The sequence below is a fragment of the Austrofundulus limnaeus genome, unplaced genomic scaffold, assembly GCF_001266775.1.
Source record: "Austrofundulus limnaeus strain Quisiro unplaced genomic scaffold, Austrofundulus_limnaeus-1.0 Scaffold6, whole genome shotgun sequence".
Classification (NCBI taxonomy): Eukaryota; Metazoa; Chordata; class Actinopteri; order Cyprinodontiformes; family Rivulidae; genus Austrofundulus; species Austrofundulus limnaeus.
In genome coordinates this window covers 1,416,018-1,434,381 of record NW_013952408.1, presented here as the reverse complement: position 1 = coordinate 1,434,381, position 18,364 = coordinate 1,416,018, and the positions used below count along the sequence as shown (strand labels likewise).

The window sequence follows — 18,364 nt, the reverse complement described above, 5'->3', positions numbered from 1 at the left end:
AATATATATAACAGTTTATTGATTTTTTTGTTACAAAAATGTTAAAACCGGGTTATTCTTGTCACACCAATCAACGTACATCTTAAACATTTTTATTTCATTTTTATTATGTCCGTACAAGAAACAGAAAACCTGTGGCATTGTTCAACAGCCCGCATGTTAACAACAGTGGGGCATCTGGTGAAGATTAGAGAATAACAAAAGAGTGAATGTGTTGTCCAGATTGAGAGACTTCCTCTTTGAGGACAGACTCACAAGCAAAGCAGCCATTCAGCAGTGGGATGGATCCTGACTACTAAAGAGGAAGAGGGAGAGAGAGACAGAAGAGAGAACAAGAATTTAGGGGGAGTGGTGGGAGAGAGATAGGAGGCGAGAAAGCGAGGCTCCACACGGCAGAATATAAATCTGTATGTTAACAGGACTAAAGCTCGGGGGTCTGAGTCGGCTTTAGTGTTGATGCTGCCGGGGGGTGATCATACAGCATGAAGAGGGGGTCTTTCTCTGTTAACTGTGGATCTGTRAAAATAGGGAAGTGGAACCCGCGGAATCTGTGAACGCCGGTTGTCAAGCACAGTGGTGGGCTGGTCGGAGGTCTCTGACCCCCTCATTTTCATTTCTTGGCGGAGAAGCGAAGAGCTAAAGAGACACAAGAGAAAAGGAAAGGTGACAGCGAAGGACCAGTGAGCCGCTTCCCTCTTTATTACCTTCATTCAAAAAACCATTGCATCCCATTATCAAAGCGATGTAGAGGCATTCTCTCCGATTGGAGGAGGAAGGGTCCCATTGACTGCTGAGGCTTAGCACCTCTCTAAAATCGCTAGCCCTTTCCATCAACACCYCCACCCCTCCCTCACATCACCCATATTCTTCTGCCTGCTGTTTTACTCTGTTCTCTCTTATCCAATCCCTTGTATTCTTGTTTCTTTTCACGCGACTCGGGAATCGGGCATCGCGTTTTAGTTGAAGTGGGTGTTTCTGTTATTGTGCTTGGTGCCTCTGCAAAGGACAGCTGAGCAGGGAGTTTGAAAGACAGCTTTGGAGATAATAAAACAGCAGACAGGAAAGAAAAGGGGAGACCTGGGGCTCCGGGAAGAACTGACAGAGAATGGTATGTGCACTGGGATGAAAAGAAAACTATTCATTGAGAACATTACCACTTCTGAGAGGAAAAAAAAGAAGAGGCAGTGTGACAAACATCTCTGCTGGTTTGATTCTGCTGTTCTTGTTGCTAAGCAAAGCCTCTAACCTGAAGTTCTTGGGGAGTAACTGATTATCCACAGCCATGAAAGGAAGCTCAGAGGAAAGCATTGAAAGTGTCAAGCCCTCCAATCTGCAAGCTTTCGCCAACATATCCACCCTACATGGCATGAGTCACATATTTGCCTATGGGCACATGACATTCCGGCGATTCCTTTGGACAATTTCATTTCTGGGTTCCTTAGCCTTACTGCTGGTGGTCACCATGGATCGAGTGTCTTATTATCTCGAGTATCCTCATGTCACCAAGCTGGACGAAGTGGCTGCAACAAACCTCACCTTCCCGGCAGTCACCTTCTGTAACCTTAACGAGTTCCGTTTCTCCAAAATCACCAAAAATGACCTCTATCATGTCGGAGAACTCCTAGCCCTCCTCAACAACAACCATCAAATAGCCAACCCACACTTGGCCGAGCCTGAGGTTTTGGCTGCCCTAAAGGACAAGGCAAACTTTCAGAAGTTCAAGCCCGCACTTTTCAACATGACCGATTTCTATAACCGGACAGGTCATGACATCAGTGACATGCTTCTGCAGTGCACCTTTCGGGGAGACGACTGCGGCACGCTGAATTTCACCACAGTAAGTTACCAGGCTGTATGTTTGTTTTATTTCCTGTCACGTCTGACATTCTGTCACATTGCTTTTATGCGCTGATAAGATTAGACTTGGCTTCCAAATGAATCGTGCAGTTTTTTTTAACAGATGCCCAACTTAAGTGTATTTGCTACTCAGTGAAAACATTGCAGTTATGTGATTCTTAAGTTTTGTAAATGCATTGAAAAACTTTGTTGCCTTTGTATTTTTGACCATGGGAAGGAAAGGTGAGGCACAGAGCTTCTTGTTAATCTAAGGATCTTAGATAATATTCTGCCAGAACGTCAGCTGTAATCTCTGAAGACAGTTTGGTTTCCTGGAGAACAGAAACATTTTGTGAATTACTGTGCGCATATCAATGTGATTTGAAGAAACATATTCCTTTTTCAAACTGTATTGCGCTGAGGTCAGAGATAGTTTAAGCATCACTGCTGCGTCATTGAGGATTACGTCTAATTTTGTTTTCTCTTTTACAAAGTTGGGATAACTGAATCTGTCTTTTTCTCCACTTAGAGTTGGATCAGGCAAATATTTTTGCATTTCTGTGCTGCTCTGTTTGTTTTAAAAATCTCTCTGTTGTCAGTAAAAAACACAAACAACAACAACAAAAAATTAATGTAACTGTATTTTTCTTTCAAATAATTTATACTCTTCTCAGCTTGATCCTGTATGGTTGTTGTGTATTGCTCCTCATTCACTGTAAAGTATGAATGAAATCTACTAAAACCCAAGACACAATAAAAATATGTCAATGGTTGAACAAGACCTCACCAAGTTATTATAACAATTAACCAGAAGCATTACAAGATTCTCTGTGTGGTTTGATTGCAGTGTGTTCTCAGCTTGTTGCAGCCCAWCCACTATTCTTTATCAGATTGGGATCAGTTGATTTTGCGGGCCAGGTTAATGGACCAGCCTTTTTGTCTTGGTTCTTGGCGCAGTCCTTAGTGGATTTGGTGTTGCAGCAGTTTGCGTGTTCATGGTCGATAATGGAGCTTTCATCAGGCAGGGCTGTCACATAGAAAGTTTGTGATTGATCTGCAATTATGTTTGGGTGGGCAGAATAAAGTGTCGGAGAAATATATACTAAAATGTCAAGACCAAAGGTTTATCAGCACATTTCATTTTAGCGAGATGATCAATTTTTATTTCATCTGTCAGTCAAAAATGTGACTAATAATTGAGTGTTATTAGTAAACTTGTTTATTTGATGGTATGCAGCAATAGTTTTTGACAAACCAATGACTGAAGAATGAAATAAAAATCTTTAAATGAGACATACCATGCTTTTAAATCCTTCTTTTTCACATTTAAATCATTCAATTGGGGTCTACATGAAGTGGAACTGCAATTCTTTGGTCTGAATTTCTTTTTATTATAACACCACAAACCCCTCTTTCACCCCTTTTCTGATGTGTCTTAAAGCAACTAATTTTTAGGCTGTCTCTTTAAATCCAATCAAGGTGCCATTGTACTTTAAAAGAGGGTTTTATGACTATATAGCAGCGCAGAAACCTGTTATTTACAAATTAATTAAAATAYATCAACAACTGAAAACTAGAGCCAGAGTCTGACCCAGAGCTAGAGAAAAATGAAGACAACAAAATTTGTTAGTTGCTAAGTYCATATTTAGAAGTTCTGTTGCAAATACTGTGAAGTAAAAGTTCAGAAAACATCATAAAATATTGAAAATACTGTAGAAGGGGATGAAAAATATGACCCAAACATGGACTAAATTTTAATTTTCTGCACTCCTAGAGACTCCAAGTACACAGCAAAATGCATTTAATGGATAAAAAAGTGAATTTTACATGATACGTCCCCTTTAACTTGAACTTGGGTTGTGTATTCTTTAACCCAGGTGCACCCTGAGACATGCTTATRTGAATAAATGGGTTAAAATACATGGATTAAATTCAAGTTAGAGTGATTYGAAATGTTGTCTCAAGGATTCTAAAACATTCCGGTTGCTTTGCACTGGGCTCTGTTAAGTGCAGCTTTAAGAATGTCACTTACGCAGATAATGTGACCATAACTCTGAAATTATCTGAAACTTTTATGTATTGCAGTTCAGCAGTAAATAATTGTAATACATCTCTTCTAAGTTGTGTCTTTAATCAACCCTTAAGAAATCGTGTAAGAAAGATATTTTATAAGTGACTGTCTTTCCAATCTGCAGAGTTGATCAGCTCTCCTCTTTGCTGCGAACAGAAAGAGTGATTTGATTGTGCTTTTCAGTTTTATGTCTTTAAAAATTGTGTCATAAATATTGCGAATTGGGAGTACCTTCATTTACATGTTTGTTTCCAAGCAGCGCTCAGGAGTGTCTTGATAAACAAAAATTATTCATGGGAAGCTAATTGCTGTTGTGCTGCTTGACAGAAAAAGCTTCAATGAGCTGGTTAGAATTTWCTTTCTTTTTTTTAAATGAATTTTGTTTTTCTACTTGTCAACTCGCTGTTCARTAAATGTAGTGGTCTAGAAACCTGGAATTCCTCCTGGCCAGGAATGAATAGCATCAAAATCGAAGAGTCTTTTTGATTCCCATTAATCATGGTGGCATGTTGTTTTCGAAGGCGTGCTTAAAGCAGTGCAAAGCCACTTTCACTATACCCTCTCAGTATGTGTTTGTCAGAACTCGGATAAGAACCAGTTTGAAATAATTGTGTCTGATAATAATCTCCAGCAACTAACTACAAATGCTTCTTGCTCTGTAAGAGTTTAACTGAGTTCTTCATCTCCTTCCGTGGAGAAAGCTCATCAATCTTATTGTTTATGAGAAACATTTGAATGAAAACAAAATCTCATGTTGATGATTTAGCATGTTGCATTAGGCTGATTACATGTTAGTTTTATGTTGTTTTCCTATGTAGTCGCGACACGCCGAAACTTTACTGAAAATATTCAGTTATTCAAATGATACCCACAGACATGTTGAGAGAAGGAATTACATTGCAGAGGGTTGTGGGAGTGATGAGCTTTGACCTTGAATAAAAGATGGAAGAATTCATTAAGGGTTGGTTATGATGCAGTTTGGAAACAAAGCATTCAAAAATGTTTTGCATCATAATGGATGGAAGGCTAAGGGGAGACTGCCACTTTGTATTTCAGATGCTATTAGCTGCTTTTTCCTCTTTATGATTGCAGTCAGGCATATTTAACCAGTTTCATGAAAATACTTTTTTTCCTTTTCTGTCTCAGTTTGACTTTCTAAAACATATGTGGAATTTAAGTTTAAGAAAGGATTAATGTCTGTCTAAAACGCATCTAAGACGAGTAACAATCACACCATTCCAGACACTGTTATAAAGGAGGTGTTTGTGTTTGTCATTGTCAGTAACGTTAATAGTCACATTGCTTACTGAAAGGCAGATTCAGACCTTTTGTGTTTKGTGGAGCACTTTTCATGTATACATCCCACTGCAACACTATCTGTGTCTCCATGGAAGGATCATCTGAAAATGTGCATCCTTCTCCCCATTTGTAATTTAGATTGCATATTCTCTCAGTGATAGCTTGTCAAACTGAATTGATTTTGACCACAGATAAAAGCCTGCCAATTGTCCATTAATTTGGAGCTGCATTGTCCTCCCCATCCGCTTACTGAATGTTGAAAATGTTGCTAGGCGTGAGAGACCAAATCCTCCAAACTAAAATCTAACRATGGAAATGGCATTCATAAAGATTTGGACTGTGCAGTAAAATGTGCCTATATTGGTTGCTTATTGTCAGAGTTGTTGTAAAGGTCAACAAAGAATATGCTTACAGCATTTGGGTGACATTCTTGCATGTTTATATCTGTTCCACCGAAAACAAATCCTCCTCTCGACACCAATTTAAAAAGGCAACAGTGCGTAATCTGGAGCCTGGAGCTACTAAGACAATTGTGGTTGGTGTAAAGCAGTATAAACAAATCAATATCTCCCCAACCCTGAAAATGTCACACTTTTTGGCAGCCCTGACACTGTGGAAACAAGTCAACTGCAACACCAGTCAAATGTTTAGACACTTCACTCTTTGAGAAGTTTTCACTGGTACTGGCTATATATGTTTTTTATATATGTTTTTTAGAACAACTTCAAAAATGTAATGGGAAATGTGGTCAACTTATAAAACCTGGCTCTGACAATAATTGTCTTCAGGCTATTTACTTTACAAAATACTTCTCAAATCTTGTTCCAAATGCAGTTCAAGGGGGGATTAAAGGTTTTTCGTAAAAATTCAGGAAAATTGGGAGGAAAGTCAGTGTTATTTAATTATAATGTATTTGTACCATATTAACAGTATATAGTATATTTAGGAAAATGACCTTTACCCACAAAGATCTACTGTCTTGCTGGGACTCTTAAAACCCTTCATGTAAATGACACCTGTCTTGATGACAGACCATAGTTCATGATCAAGAGGTTGATTATCATAATAGCATAAATGTTTTTTCTTTTTGTTCTTAAGCCTTGACAGGCCGCACCAAGCTATTCTTGGCTATATATCTGCTCATTCTTACAGGGACTGTAAAATCAGTATTCATCATCACATTTTTGCAGGAGCTCAGTTTTTAAGATGAGAGCCATCTTTCATCTTTATGTCCAGATGACAGCAGGGTGCCAAGGGAATAAAGCATGGTTATATAGTTGAGTCTGACATAATGTGACTTGTAGATCTATACATGGATAGACAACTTTTTTCAAGCAGCAGTTTAAACATTTGGAGGCTCATTGTTTTTACTAAAATGGCCTACCTGAACCAGATGGGTGATGTTTCAAGTAATAGTATTGTTGGAGATCACAGACACATGCCAGCTTTGAGGTGGACCTTGGTTATTTATAGTAACTATCAAATTCGGCCAGAATAATGTCCAAATTGCAATGTTTAGAGTGCATTTATTTTCTTTACTAGRGTTCATTTGGCAGAGTTAAATACTGCTTTTCAGCTAATGTTTTAAACTTCTTAGTCCTTCGCACATTTTTTGTTAACTAAATTCCAATTAATCTCTCCTTTTGCTGGGATAATTACCATAAAATACCTGCTCACAKTAAATCCTAATTCATGCAAGCATCGTTCTATAATTGTATAAAGTAAATGCTTGATTTTTTATTTATTTTTTGATAAATACCAATTTAGTTTTCCRCTAAGTAATTAGATTCACTTTAATATTTCTGGAGGTAGATAAGAAATGTTTGAACACCATGGAAACTTGTCTGTTTGATTGTGAAGCATACCAAGAATGATTATGTCTAAGCCTGTGTGAAAGATTAGGCTCACCTGCTGGTTGGCTGGCTGTAAGGTGATGTGACAGAAACATGGGCATGATGTTATTTTTTTATCCTAAAGGTTTTAGTGATTGAATTATTGGGACAAAGAAGTTCTGTTTTAAGGATATCATAGATTAATAAATTACCATAAGGGCTTGTGTTTCTTCTATTTTTTTTGTTTTAATTATTGCTGCTGTCGATTGTAGCTGGTGTGATCAGTGATCAGTAAAACACTTGACATTAGTCACTAGAATCTTAGCTTCCAAGCAGAATACCAAATGTGCACTAACCTATACACAAATGCTAAGCAGGGTTGAAAATAGCTATGGCCTAACATTAGGACTTCTGAATTTTAAAAGGTTTTCCAATTTACAAAATAAGGTTTCATATTTTAGAAACTGACAGCACAAATAAATTACCACCATTCTCTGATATCATAATTTAGCAAACATTTGACCATTAGAAGCATAATTATATACTCTTTTTTTCCTCTTTGGCTTATGCATGAAAGTTTGTTAATATTTTTTTGTTCATACAGTATTGCAACATGATTTATATCTGGCTGACTTTTGTTAAATACATGTCAGGTTGATTGGAGTTTGCATGAGCAGGTTTATTGACAGCTGGCATAATGTGTTGATAGAATGGGAAAACAATAATTCTTTCTGAGGAATACAGAGAGATTCTGTAGTAACTTTTTTATGCATTTTCAAACTGCATCTCTGTTCAACACTGAAAGAATAGTCCAAACTATCCATTTATGGAGAGATTTTATATTGAAAACCTAACAATTGAATGATTTGATTGGTATAAAGATGTACTAGATATATTCTCTATACCAGTGATTCCCAACCAGGGGTAGGTGGACTTCTAGTGGTACGCAAGCATATTACAGGGGGTACATGGAAAAATGTCCCAGGTGTGTAAAAAATTAAAATAGATTTCCGCAGTGGGGAAATTGCAGACAAAATCGCAGAATTTACAAAACAAAATAAAATCCAGTAAGAAATGCAGAATCTCACAACATTTGCTTCATTTGGGTGAGTTTCTGAGGTATTTTGGACAATTCAGTGTATATATTGGATGCTGCCCCTTCTTGTACCTGCCATTTCCTGGTTTATTTATTTAATTACTTATTCACTTTCAAGGCAACATTTTTATCTTTGTTTAATTTGAGTTGAAAAAAAAGATGCCTGAGAATTAAATGTTCAAGTTAGGAGGATTAAACAAACAATTTTCATTTAATAATTACAATTTTCACATTATAGTTTTGGAAAATCCTCAATACGTTTGAGGGGGTACAAGTGGTGTGACAAAATAGTTCAGGGGGTACACAAGTCTAAAAAGGTTGGAACCACAGCTCTGTACTGTAGTTRTTTTGGTAAGTACAAGTGTTTTATCATTACATATGTCATACAACTATTCTAAAGTTGATTTTCGCAAGTGTGTTTCTTGCTACCGGTAGATATTAAATCCAACAAGAAAGGCAAAACTTTTGTTCTGTAAATTTARAGGGACAATATTATGTGTTTCTCAGGCATATATTTAAATTATATACCATAATAAAGTAACTATGTCACATTTATTTGTTATTAAAATGCTGTTTTTATGTTTAAATAGAAAATAAACTTATCTTCTCATTATTTCCATTTATAAACACCTTGAAATTGGCCTCTGTCTCTTTAAAAACCTCTTTATGCTTCTGTCCCGTTCGTTTCAACATGTGGGGGTGGRGATGTGTGCTCTGTGATGAGGAAGCTCAGTTTGGAGACACAGTCCAGAGGAGGAGCTAGTCCCAAAAGGCGGTTCTAGTCCCAACCAGTCATTTTTACGCCCCTGCCTGGCTGCCTCAGGACACTACAGGATTTCTCAAACATGCATGAATGAGTCAAAGTAAGACTTTGTGCATGTTTTTGATTAGAAGATAACATTATAACACTCTTTTCAGTTCATGTCTGTTTGGTTCTGCTCAGGTGTGTATGTGTGTGTCTTTATGTCAGTGTGTCCCTCACTCTGTGGGCATGACTGTGGGAGGCTCGTCAGCTTCAGCATGTGGCTTCAACTGTTGTGGTGAAAAAAAAATTGCAGTTTTATGGTCCGGTAATCAGACTTTTTAAAAATTGTTTGTCACAGCACTGTTTAAAAGTGCGTGTATAACCATGGGTGGYCAGTTTGTCTGAAACCCCRTGGGAATTATCTCATTTCAGACCACTCCACCCAGCTCAAGCTGTACGCGCTCGTCTCCATCTCTCTCCAGAGTTTGCTGGGGGAGTTTGCAAGTTCTGCCCCAGCTCAGCCAATCCTTGCTTGTTTGTCTTTGTGTCTATGGTGTATAATGATGTGATTGTGATGCTGTAATTCTGAGTGTTTTATGTGCTGCAGAACAGGAACCTGCTGTAAAACAGCAATTATGCTGAGTCAGGCTTGATTTTTAATCATCTTTTCCTGTTAAATAAATAAATCAAATCAAAAATCAAATCAATCCACGTGCAGAAGTCTGCTGGCATCAAATTTGTAACTGCACAATATTCGGTTCTACCTGTTTGGAACCAACTCAGGTAGCTCTAACAGTGCGATTTGAACCAGAAATGGAGGAGGCCGAGGAGAACCGCATACAGGCACGMCTGTGGAGAGGGGGCTTAACTGGAATGAGTTCTTGGAACACAGTACATAAAGGCAAATGTGAATAAATGTCACGAGCGGAGATGCTCAACTGTCACTTAAAATTGTATTATATACAGCCAGTAAGTAACACTTCACAATGCTGCTTCTGAAAAAGTAAAAATTTCAGAGCTAGAGTATCTGACACTTCCAGCAGCCACTGTGCCATCCTGTTTTGTGTTAAATGTATGTGGGCTGAGTCGCGGAACAAAGCTAACCTTAGACTTCAGCTGAACGGAAGACATCTTTAAAAACGCATCATTAAGCCAACTGGATCTTTGTACTGAGCTGCAGTACCTGCTCTGCAACAGCGACTGATACAGTATGTGATCACGGTAAAGGCAAGTGACAGTGTCAGGAGAGGAAAAAAAAAAACAGAACAGACGTTCAAGTGACTAATCTTTCATGAGTTTTTGAAGAGCTAGTGAGCTTTGAGATATTGACAGAGTGAAACAGACACATGCTCGGGAAAATCAGAAACAGACGGAGATTGGTGAAAACAGTTAAACCTGTGCACAYCTAAATCCAAGATTACTTCAAATCAAATATCTTCTTGTCCTTGTTATGAGAGAAGTTTGACTGAACATTTGCAAAAGAATGTTTTAGTCATCATGTAGTGTTGTTACCTCAAATGACACACAGTCATTTAAAGAGTTTAATGGCCAAACACAAATAATTCATCAAACATGGCCTGTCGCTGCAGAGTTATGCTGGCAGCAAATAGATATATTTTGTCCCCCAGGTTACCCATTAGTTTATGTTAGGATCAATTTATAGGGATGTTGTCTAAGTTTTCAGGATTTACAAGCAACAGTGTGCTCAGCTTTCTGAGAGAAAAAAAAGTTTATGCAGACAGAGCTAAGTCACCACAAGGACAAGATTTAGAGCTTCAGTTAATATACTATCTTCTTTTTCTAATCATCATGTCAAAACCCCTGTCCCTGGAATTGTAAGATTTAACTGAAAAAATATATCAATTTCATTTGTTTCTTTATAGTAGGAAGAAATAGCCATGCTAAAACAAGAATTTGTCTGTGTTGCTGAGTGCCACAGGAAAAAAAAAGTGTCTTTTCATTTCAGAGGCTTTATTTACAGTTGCAAACTGGATCTAAAAATAAATACATGAAGCATCAGAAAAAATGTGAGTGGCAAAATAAGAAAAAAGTCATATTTAAAGAAGTATATGGTCAGCTTTTGTAATTGGATTGAATTAACACTAGAGCTGCCACAAATGATTATTTTTTTAGTCGATTAATCACCGATTATTTTTTCTATTAGTCGACTAATCGGATCATAYGTTAATTGAATATAAAACATGGAGCTTATTGCGCCAGAATGCAGCTGCTATTATATAACCATACTTAGATTTTAGCTATATGCTAACTAAAAATAATTGCCGTGGAAGGCAAGTTCTGCCTTGCAGATAATGCATTGCACAGGTTTCTCTTTCATTTTCTTAAAATGATCCCACACTTTTGAGCTCTATTGCTGGGTAGCCATGATACCAGAGCCTGTCTGTATAATGTCTTGTGACGTCCACGACCTACCTCAGTTACCACTACTGTGCATGTGTGTCAAGGACAGAAAGGCAGATGTGGCAGTGGAAGGTGTCAAAGCAGTTTGGAGAGAAAAACAAAGTAAAGAACAAAAAAAACAGAAAATGATTAATCGATTATTAAATTAGTCATCGATTATTTTAAGAATCGATTAGTCGTCGATTAATCGATTAATCGTGGCAGCCCTAATTAACACCAACGTTTCAAAAACAAAAACGTGTAACTTTATGGATCTGTATGACGTAGGCAATATGCACCACAAAGCAGAAGGTTTTTTATTTGCCTCTTTAAAATAACTACAATAATCATTCTATAACATGAGGATGTACAGTAAGTTGACATTTATTTGATGATGTGAGACTTTATTTCCCTATTTTTAGTCTTCAAAATAGTGCCTCCTTCAGGCACCGTCCTGCCCTGAGYGCTTTTATTAAATTAATAAATGTAAGCTTCAATAGCGGTGTGGATATACACAAGTCCAAAAACGAATCAGGCTTCGGATCACCCCACCGACACACCGTTACATCACTGACTGCAGGTGAATTACAGCAATCCATTGATGTCTGTGACCCTCACTTGAACCCCGCCAGGAAAGTAATACATCAAACTCACAGCAGCAGAGCACTGACGAAATGWAAAGGGAAATTGTAAATAATTGTATCGTTTGATTTGTCATAATTGCTAAATAACTTAATAATCTGTACTTAACAAGTTCCTTCTGTTGATTTGTGGATCAGTCTCTCCTAACCATGACACTTATTGTTTTTTTATGTAAGGTARTGTACACTGCCTCTCACTTTATGTCAAGTAAAACACTCCACCAGCCCTCACCAACATAATACAGGTATGAAAAATGAATGTATAACTAGAAAAAATATATTGATGAGGGTTTTGGAAGGTACATAGCTAGACATTTTTTTCTAACCTAAGTTGGCTGTTATTGCTTGCTGASGTTTTTTTTATGTGCATGATAGGTGCCCAAGATTGTGCTGCATCAAAACAGACACCCATGCAAACAAACACTAGTTATTACAGCCTAAAGCCTCTGCAACCAAATGACAGGTCAAATCCATTATTCTTCAATATCACATCAAAATAATATAAATAAAAGACATAAAGCTACAGTTTCTGCATTTCTCTTTACTTCTTTGCGGTAGCTAAAGCTTTCTCTGTCACCATCACTTGATTTCAGAGTATTGGTATAAATTTCTGAAGTGGCATTGGATTGCAAATATTCAAGAGTTATTACAAAAATATATGTTTTTTGTCATAAATAAAAGCAGAGTAGTTTAAAACTGCCATCAAATATTCTGAAAGCAGATTAGTATCATCAACAAAAAAAAGCAAACACTATGTTGAGCTAAAATGCCTTCAATGAAATATTATGACAAACYGATCAACAACATTTTGAGTAATCCTGCTAACAGATGCAAAAACAAACTGTAATTACTACACAACCTCATTGGCAAAATGGAATGAAGTTGCCTGCGCATCATTACCTCCATCGATAATGATTTCTTAACCATGACCAGTTATTGACTTCACCTTTATTCTGACTAAATGACTTATTTGTAATTCTTTTGAATTAATGATGTAGACCATGCTGTCAGATCACCTATTTAAAACTGAAAGCTAAAAGTCCTATTAAACTAAAACATGACAAATAGCATATGACTCATTCACTAAGGTTCAGTCTGCTGATATTTGAATTTTTTCGTCTCTGTTGACTAAGATTCAGCAATATCCCTTAAAAAGGATTTTTAAATCTACATACTACAAACAGAGGTTAATCCATTTAAATGCTTACGCAGTGTCATATAAGATTAACAGGAGACAATGGTGCATTTTCAAAACAAGAACTTCTGCATGGTTGCTGTTGCGTGGACACAATGAATGGCCTTGCACCTTGTTTTTGCACGAGTGCGTTTTCCATTAATGCGTACCAGCACAATGAGGCAGGACAAATGAATATGTCTCTGCGTAAATTGATTCTGCATTCCACATGTTTAGAATGTTCATTAATTCCCACCCAGGCTTGCCCAAAGGTTGAAAACAGGCAGTACCTTTAGTCCCTAACATTTAAAACCACAGACGGAACTGAAACCCTCATAGCTGTCGTTAGCTTGATCGGGACCTTTGTTGCATCAATATTAAAAAGGGGTCCCATTTCTTTACTCATTTGCTTTCCTGGCTGTTGTGGTTTATCTTCTGTAAAACTGGACTACTGAAGGGCCTATTATACTTGATCCAGTGCCAAACAGTCAACACGTCGTCGTTGGAGGGAGGTGAATACTCCAAGCTGCGAACAAAATTACCCAATTTTTGTCACGCAACTATGACAATAAGAGCGAATTTTGGCAGGTCGAATGAAGTATATGGATGTCTTAAATACAAGGTTTTGTTCTAAACGTGTATTGAACTGAGTGTTACTGTTTCAGTTTCGGAAGGGAATAAGTTTAGTAAAAACCAGTCATTACATTTTTAAATGAATTTATTTGTGCTTCAGCAAGCTTTCAAAGATTAATGTTTGTCTTTAAGTTTTTAGCTCCACCTTTCCTTCATTAAAATGTTTTAGTTTTGCTATTTAATGTGCTTCTTTAGGATTTGTTTGTTTTATTTGTCCTTTTTACAACTGTGGCAAATAATATTATCTTTCACAATGCTCTATTTTAAGGCTAATTCTCAATCTAATATATCCTCTTTCAGGGAGATTTTACATGGGTGGCACCATTCTTTAGCATATTCTTATCCCTACAGTATATGGATTACATATTGCACCACAATTCCTTTTTGATTATTTAAGCTGCAGTATTGAGTAATACGTCAGGTCAGTACCCTTTAAACACCACAGTATTTGCAGGAGTCCAATCTTACCGTGCCATGGACAGAAATAGATACACCATCACAAATAACCTCTGCAGTGAGTTTATTTCAATACACTGTTCCAGACTGTGCTCTGGGAACATGATGCGTTTACAGAAACAAAACTGTTAGATAATGTGAAAGCTTGCTGTCAACRGCCAGACAGAAGGTCTCACCTCTGCTGTGGGAGTAACGTATTACTCCCGCATTCCTTAGCTTTCTATCCTGGTGTGTACCATCTGYACTGACATCTGAACTTCAGTGCAGCACATTCATGCAATTTTAAGTGTTGGTTGGATCGTTATATAATCRATATAACTCCATATAGTCAGTAATACAGGAAGGCCAATTTTTRCAACAGTKGTTCCTTATCCTTGGCTCACTAACTAACTAAAAGCAGGGCTGTGAAGCATTACTGAGCAGCATTTTGTGCCATAATTACAGTGAACCTATCACAGTGTAGGTAGCTGTTTCTTTCCTCTCTGGGATAGTGGGAACGTTCAGTGGAAGGGGACATAAATGATGTTTTCATATATTAGCGGGGACTTTGGGGAGGACTTCAGGGCTGTCCTTTTATGAGCTTGTTTTACCTGCTGCATTGGAACTTGCTGTAGGTGTTAGACTCATTTCCTGTATTTTTCCACAGTTGATCCACCTCTCAATAAATTATGATCACTTTTGAATACAATCAGATGTAATATGCCTCTAGTTAAATCAGCTTATTTGCTGTGAATAAATATTACTTCAGGTATCTTAAAATGATTGAATAACTATTCACAAAATTAATTTTCAAAATTTAAGAACATAGTTTAGTTTCACTGAAGTGGTTGTATTTTCTTAAAGAGACCGAGACCTATTTCAAGGCGTTTAGAAACTGTCAAGATGAGAAGTAAATTGTTTTAGGGATTTTTACAAATGTATAGCTTTTTTATAAGCTGAAAATGTGACATAGTTACTTTATTTTAGTATAAAATTGAAGTATAGGCTTGGAAAGCACATAAAATCACCCCTTTAATAAACATATACATGTGCAGCAAAAATGACCCAATGCACACCAAAGGGTTTGTCATACACAGAAATGCGTCATTATCACATGGCATGAATTGTAGTAATTGCAAAGTGGCAAATAATAATTGTTAACAGTTTTACTAATGATTATGTGCTGACGATAGGATTTTGCCCAGTACTCGTTACTATGCTTTAACTATTTCATGGCCTTAAGTCATTATATCATGGCCCCTTATTCTTTTACTAAAATCACTGGACAGGCTCTGTAATGAACAAATATTTTTAGCWGTAAAATAGAAAAAAAAAACAGTCTGTTTCCTCTTCTCTGTCTACAGTAACTATAGTCATCATCAGACTTATACCAACCCACCTGTGTGGAAGAGACCCAATTATTTTAAACAAGGTTTTAGTGGCTCTCATGATGATAACCTGTCTTTATTAAATTCTAAATTATTCACCATTTCCTGCTTCAATAAATGAGAAGCTGAGATGTTGGCTTATAAGAACTGCATTTATCTTTCCAGTGTTGACTCAAAAAAGGTTTAAGTACTTTTACTACCTTGGACCAGTTGGTTGCCATAGCCGTCATCTTAGAATGCTCTTTCATTACTCTACATCGGTGGTTCTCAACTCCTGTCCTCATGGCCGACTTTAATTATTTTTCTGCTTTGGCACATCTGATTTAAGTGAATGAGTGATTGACAGGTTTCTGCAGAACTTATAGACCTGCAGCAGAGATGGGAAACAACTAAAACATGCAGGATAGTTGGCCATGAGGACTGGGAGTGAGAACTACAGCTCTACATTCAACACCATTATCAGACCCAGCGTTGTTGGTGCTGCTGTTCTTTTCTTCTACAACAYGGCACACAATGCAGATCCACCTCAACATCTTTTATGCATTTTTTTTTTTCATTCAAACCCATCCCTGATTTTGAGTTGCTGACCAATCAGACATGTAGATCATTGATATTATCATTGAGGCTACTAATGATAAAGTGTTCTAGTTTAATCATATCATCACTGTACCGTCCGCTCAGCTTCATTATTCCGGTGGAACTGAGGACACGAAACCATAGTTTCATGGAAGACAAAATTGTCACAAGGGAACCCACAGCTCTATGTGTGTTTGTTCGATTTTTTGTGCTGAGGTGCTGGACTGTTTTAGCATGAATGCTGAAATGCCAAGCATGTATTCAGGGTCACACCCGTCAGAAGTGCTAAATTGAGTGTTGTCATGGATATCCAAATGTGACTCAGAGGGAAGTCAAAAGCGGGCATTGTGTTGTTGCAGAGAAAAGCACCACAGGTGTTGTGCATGTGCACTCTGAATAAAAAAAAATGTTAAAAAGATAAAATGAAGCTAGCTAGACAGCCAAATCAGACAATATCTACATCAGCACTGTGTTAGACTTTAGAGTTAGACAGATTCCAGCGATGGGGGGTCGAAGCTCCCACCAAGTGAGCTGAAARAACTCCAAACCTGCAAAAGCTGAGGGAAACAAAACCACACAGTTAGCATGGCACTAAATCCTGGAAACGTATTGTTATCTGTAATTGTGATGACCTTACCTGAATTGTGTTGTTCTGATACGTATGAGGAGGAGTGGTGACTCATCTATTTAGCATTTTCTGTAACTGTGCTTATCTCAAAGTGTCTGTGCTCCACAGCACAGCTCGTACCTTTGCTGTCTCCCATCTCTGCCTCTGTGGATTAACCAACTTCTGCTGCTGCCAATTCACACTCTGCCCGAYACAACGAATCCACAACTCAGATTCTTTTGAAAAGAAAATTGTACAYTGTGTGAGCATAATACGTCAATACAAATTACCTGCGTTTTGCTGTCTGCCTTTTAACATCTGTGGGTGGCCCGTGTTTGTTTCTACCTGATGTATCAAATTGACCCTCCTCATAATGCAGCTCTCCAATTCCAGATCCAGTTTGCATTTAATACGAACAACAGTGGTTTATAAATTCAGGAATGCTAAGGGAATTTCTGTTCTTTTGCTTTTCCTTTTTTTGKTTTTTGTTTTATCTCCATGTTCTGCCTCTCACATCTGATGATAAAATTTATCAGGAGTCTCAGTACGGCAGCCACAGGGGTACATTTCTTTTTGAAGCCAATTTACACTGAACATTTAAAACAGTAATTGTTTTTAAGAAACTGCTGTTTTGGTAGATATACTTGCTCACTTGATAGCTAGTTTAAGGCWACATGATCCCCTGATGTAAACTCCTAATAACGCTGCAGATGTCAAACATCTTTTGTTTCTGTTTTGCTGTTTATGTTTCAGATAGAAACTGTGAAGACTGGTGAGAATCATGCTATGTCTTTGTTGCATATGCTCATTAGAGTGTGCGTACAGCAGCAGAATGCTGTAGAAGATGTGTTTCTCTTCAGTGGATTGTGGGAAGACTCTCTGCAGACAAGACCATGTCTCTCCCACTGCTTAGTCAGGCCAAACACACCCGGGGCAGCTCACACTCTGCCTGCATATAAATTAAACCAGATAGTCTTGTTCATGCTTTATTATTTGCCCCACTGCTYACTGTGTCTCAGTTTCCTCACCGAGGGGTGGTTCTGATTTCATCAAGGCTAATGACAGGCGAGTCGACCTCTTTCACTCGCCTCAAGCAGCGGAGAAGTAACGACCATYGTTGTAAATTTAGGGGAAGCGAGGCACAGAAAGAATAAACTTATTCTGTTTTTTTGTTTTGTTTTCTTTTTCAAGCTTTTATTGCAACACCTTTGTTTGTTTAGTACAYGAGGCACATGTTTGTGCCTCACTGTGTATCGGCTGAACAAAATGTGACTCACGCTGATTCATGGATTGTGCCAAATGATTTTGCAATTTCATCCTCGCACAGAACACTACCACTGACTTAGTCATGTTGTAATAAACACCTACTGTATACACCAACAACATGACCTCAGTGGATTTAAATGGTGATACATTTGCAGGTGTTTTGTTTGTCTTTTGTTTTTTCACGTTGCCTCATGGAATTAAAATATTAAAATGAATGGTGATTGTTATCATTTGCAGTATGATGATTCAAACTGCTTATACTATTAACTTTTAATATATAAGTAGTGTGTTTAAGTGTGATCAACAATAATCTTATTTAAAATATGAATAATTATGTAGGTTAATTGAAGAGAGAGGTCAAATAC

General features: G+C 37.5%; 1 protein-coding gene across 2 annotated transcripts in view; it reads left to right on the top strand.

Annotated features, from left to right (window-relative positions):
- The first annotated feature begins 330 nt into the window (after positions 1 to 330).
- Positions 331 to 18,364, top strand: part of asic1c (acid-sensing (proton-gated) ion channel 1c) — a 103,797-nt gene continuing 85,763 nt past the window's right edge. The window contains exon 1 of one of the 2 annotated variants that reach the window (XM_014029890.1): positions 331 to 1,837. In XM_014029890.1, the coding sequence (XP_013885344.1) occupies positions 1,283 to 1,837 (555 nt within the window). In that variant the 5' untranslated portion in view covers positions 331 to 1,282. The remainder of the gene's footprint in view (positions 1,838 to 18,364) is intronic. The other variant, XM_014029882.1, reaches the window with a different exon arrangement.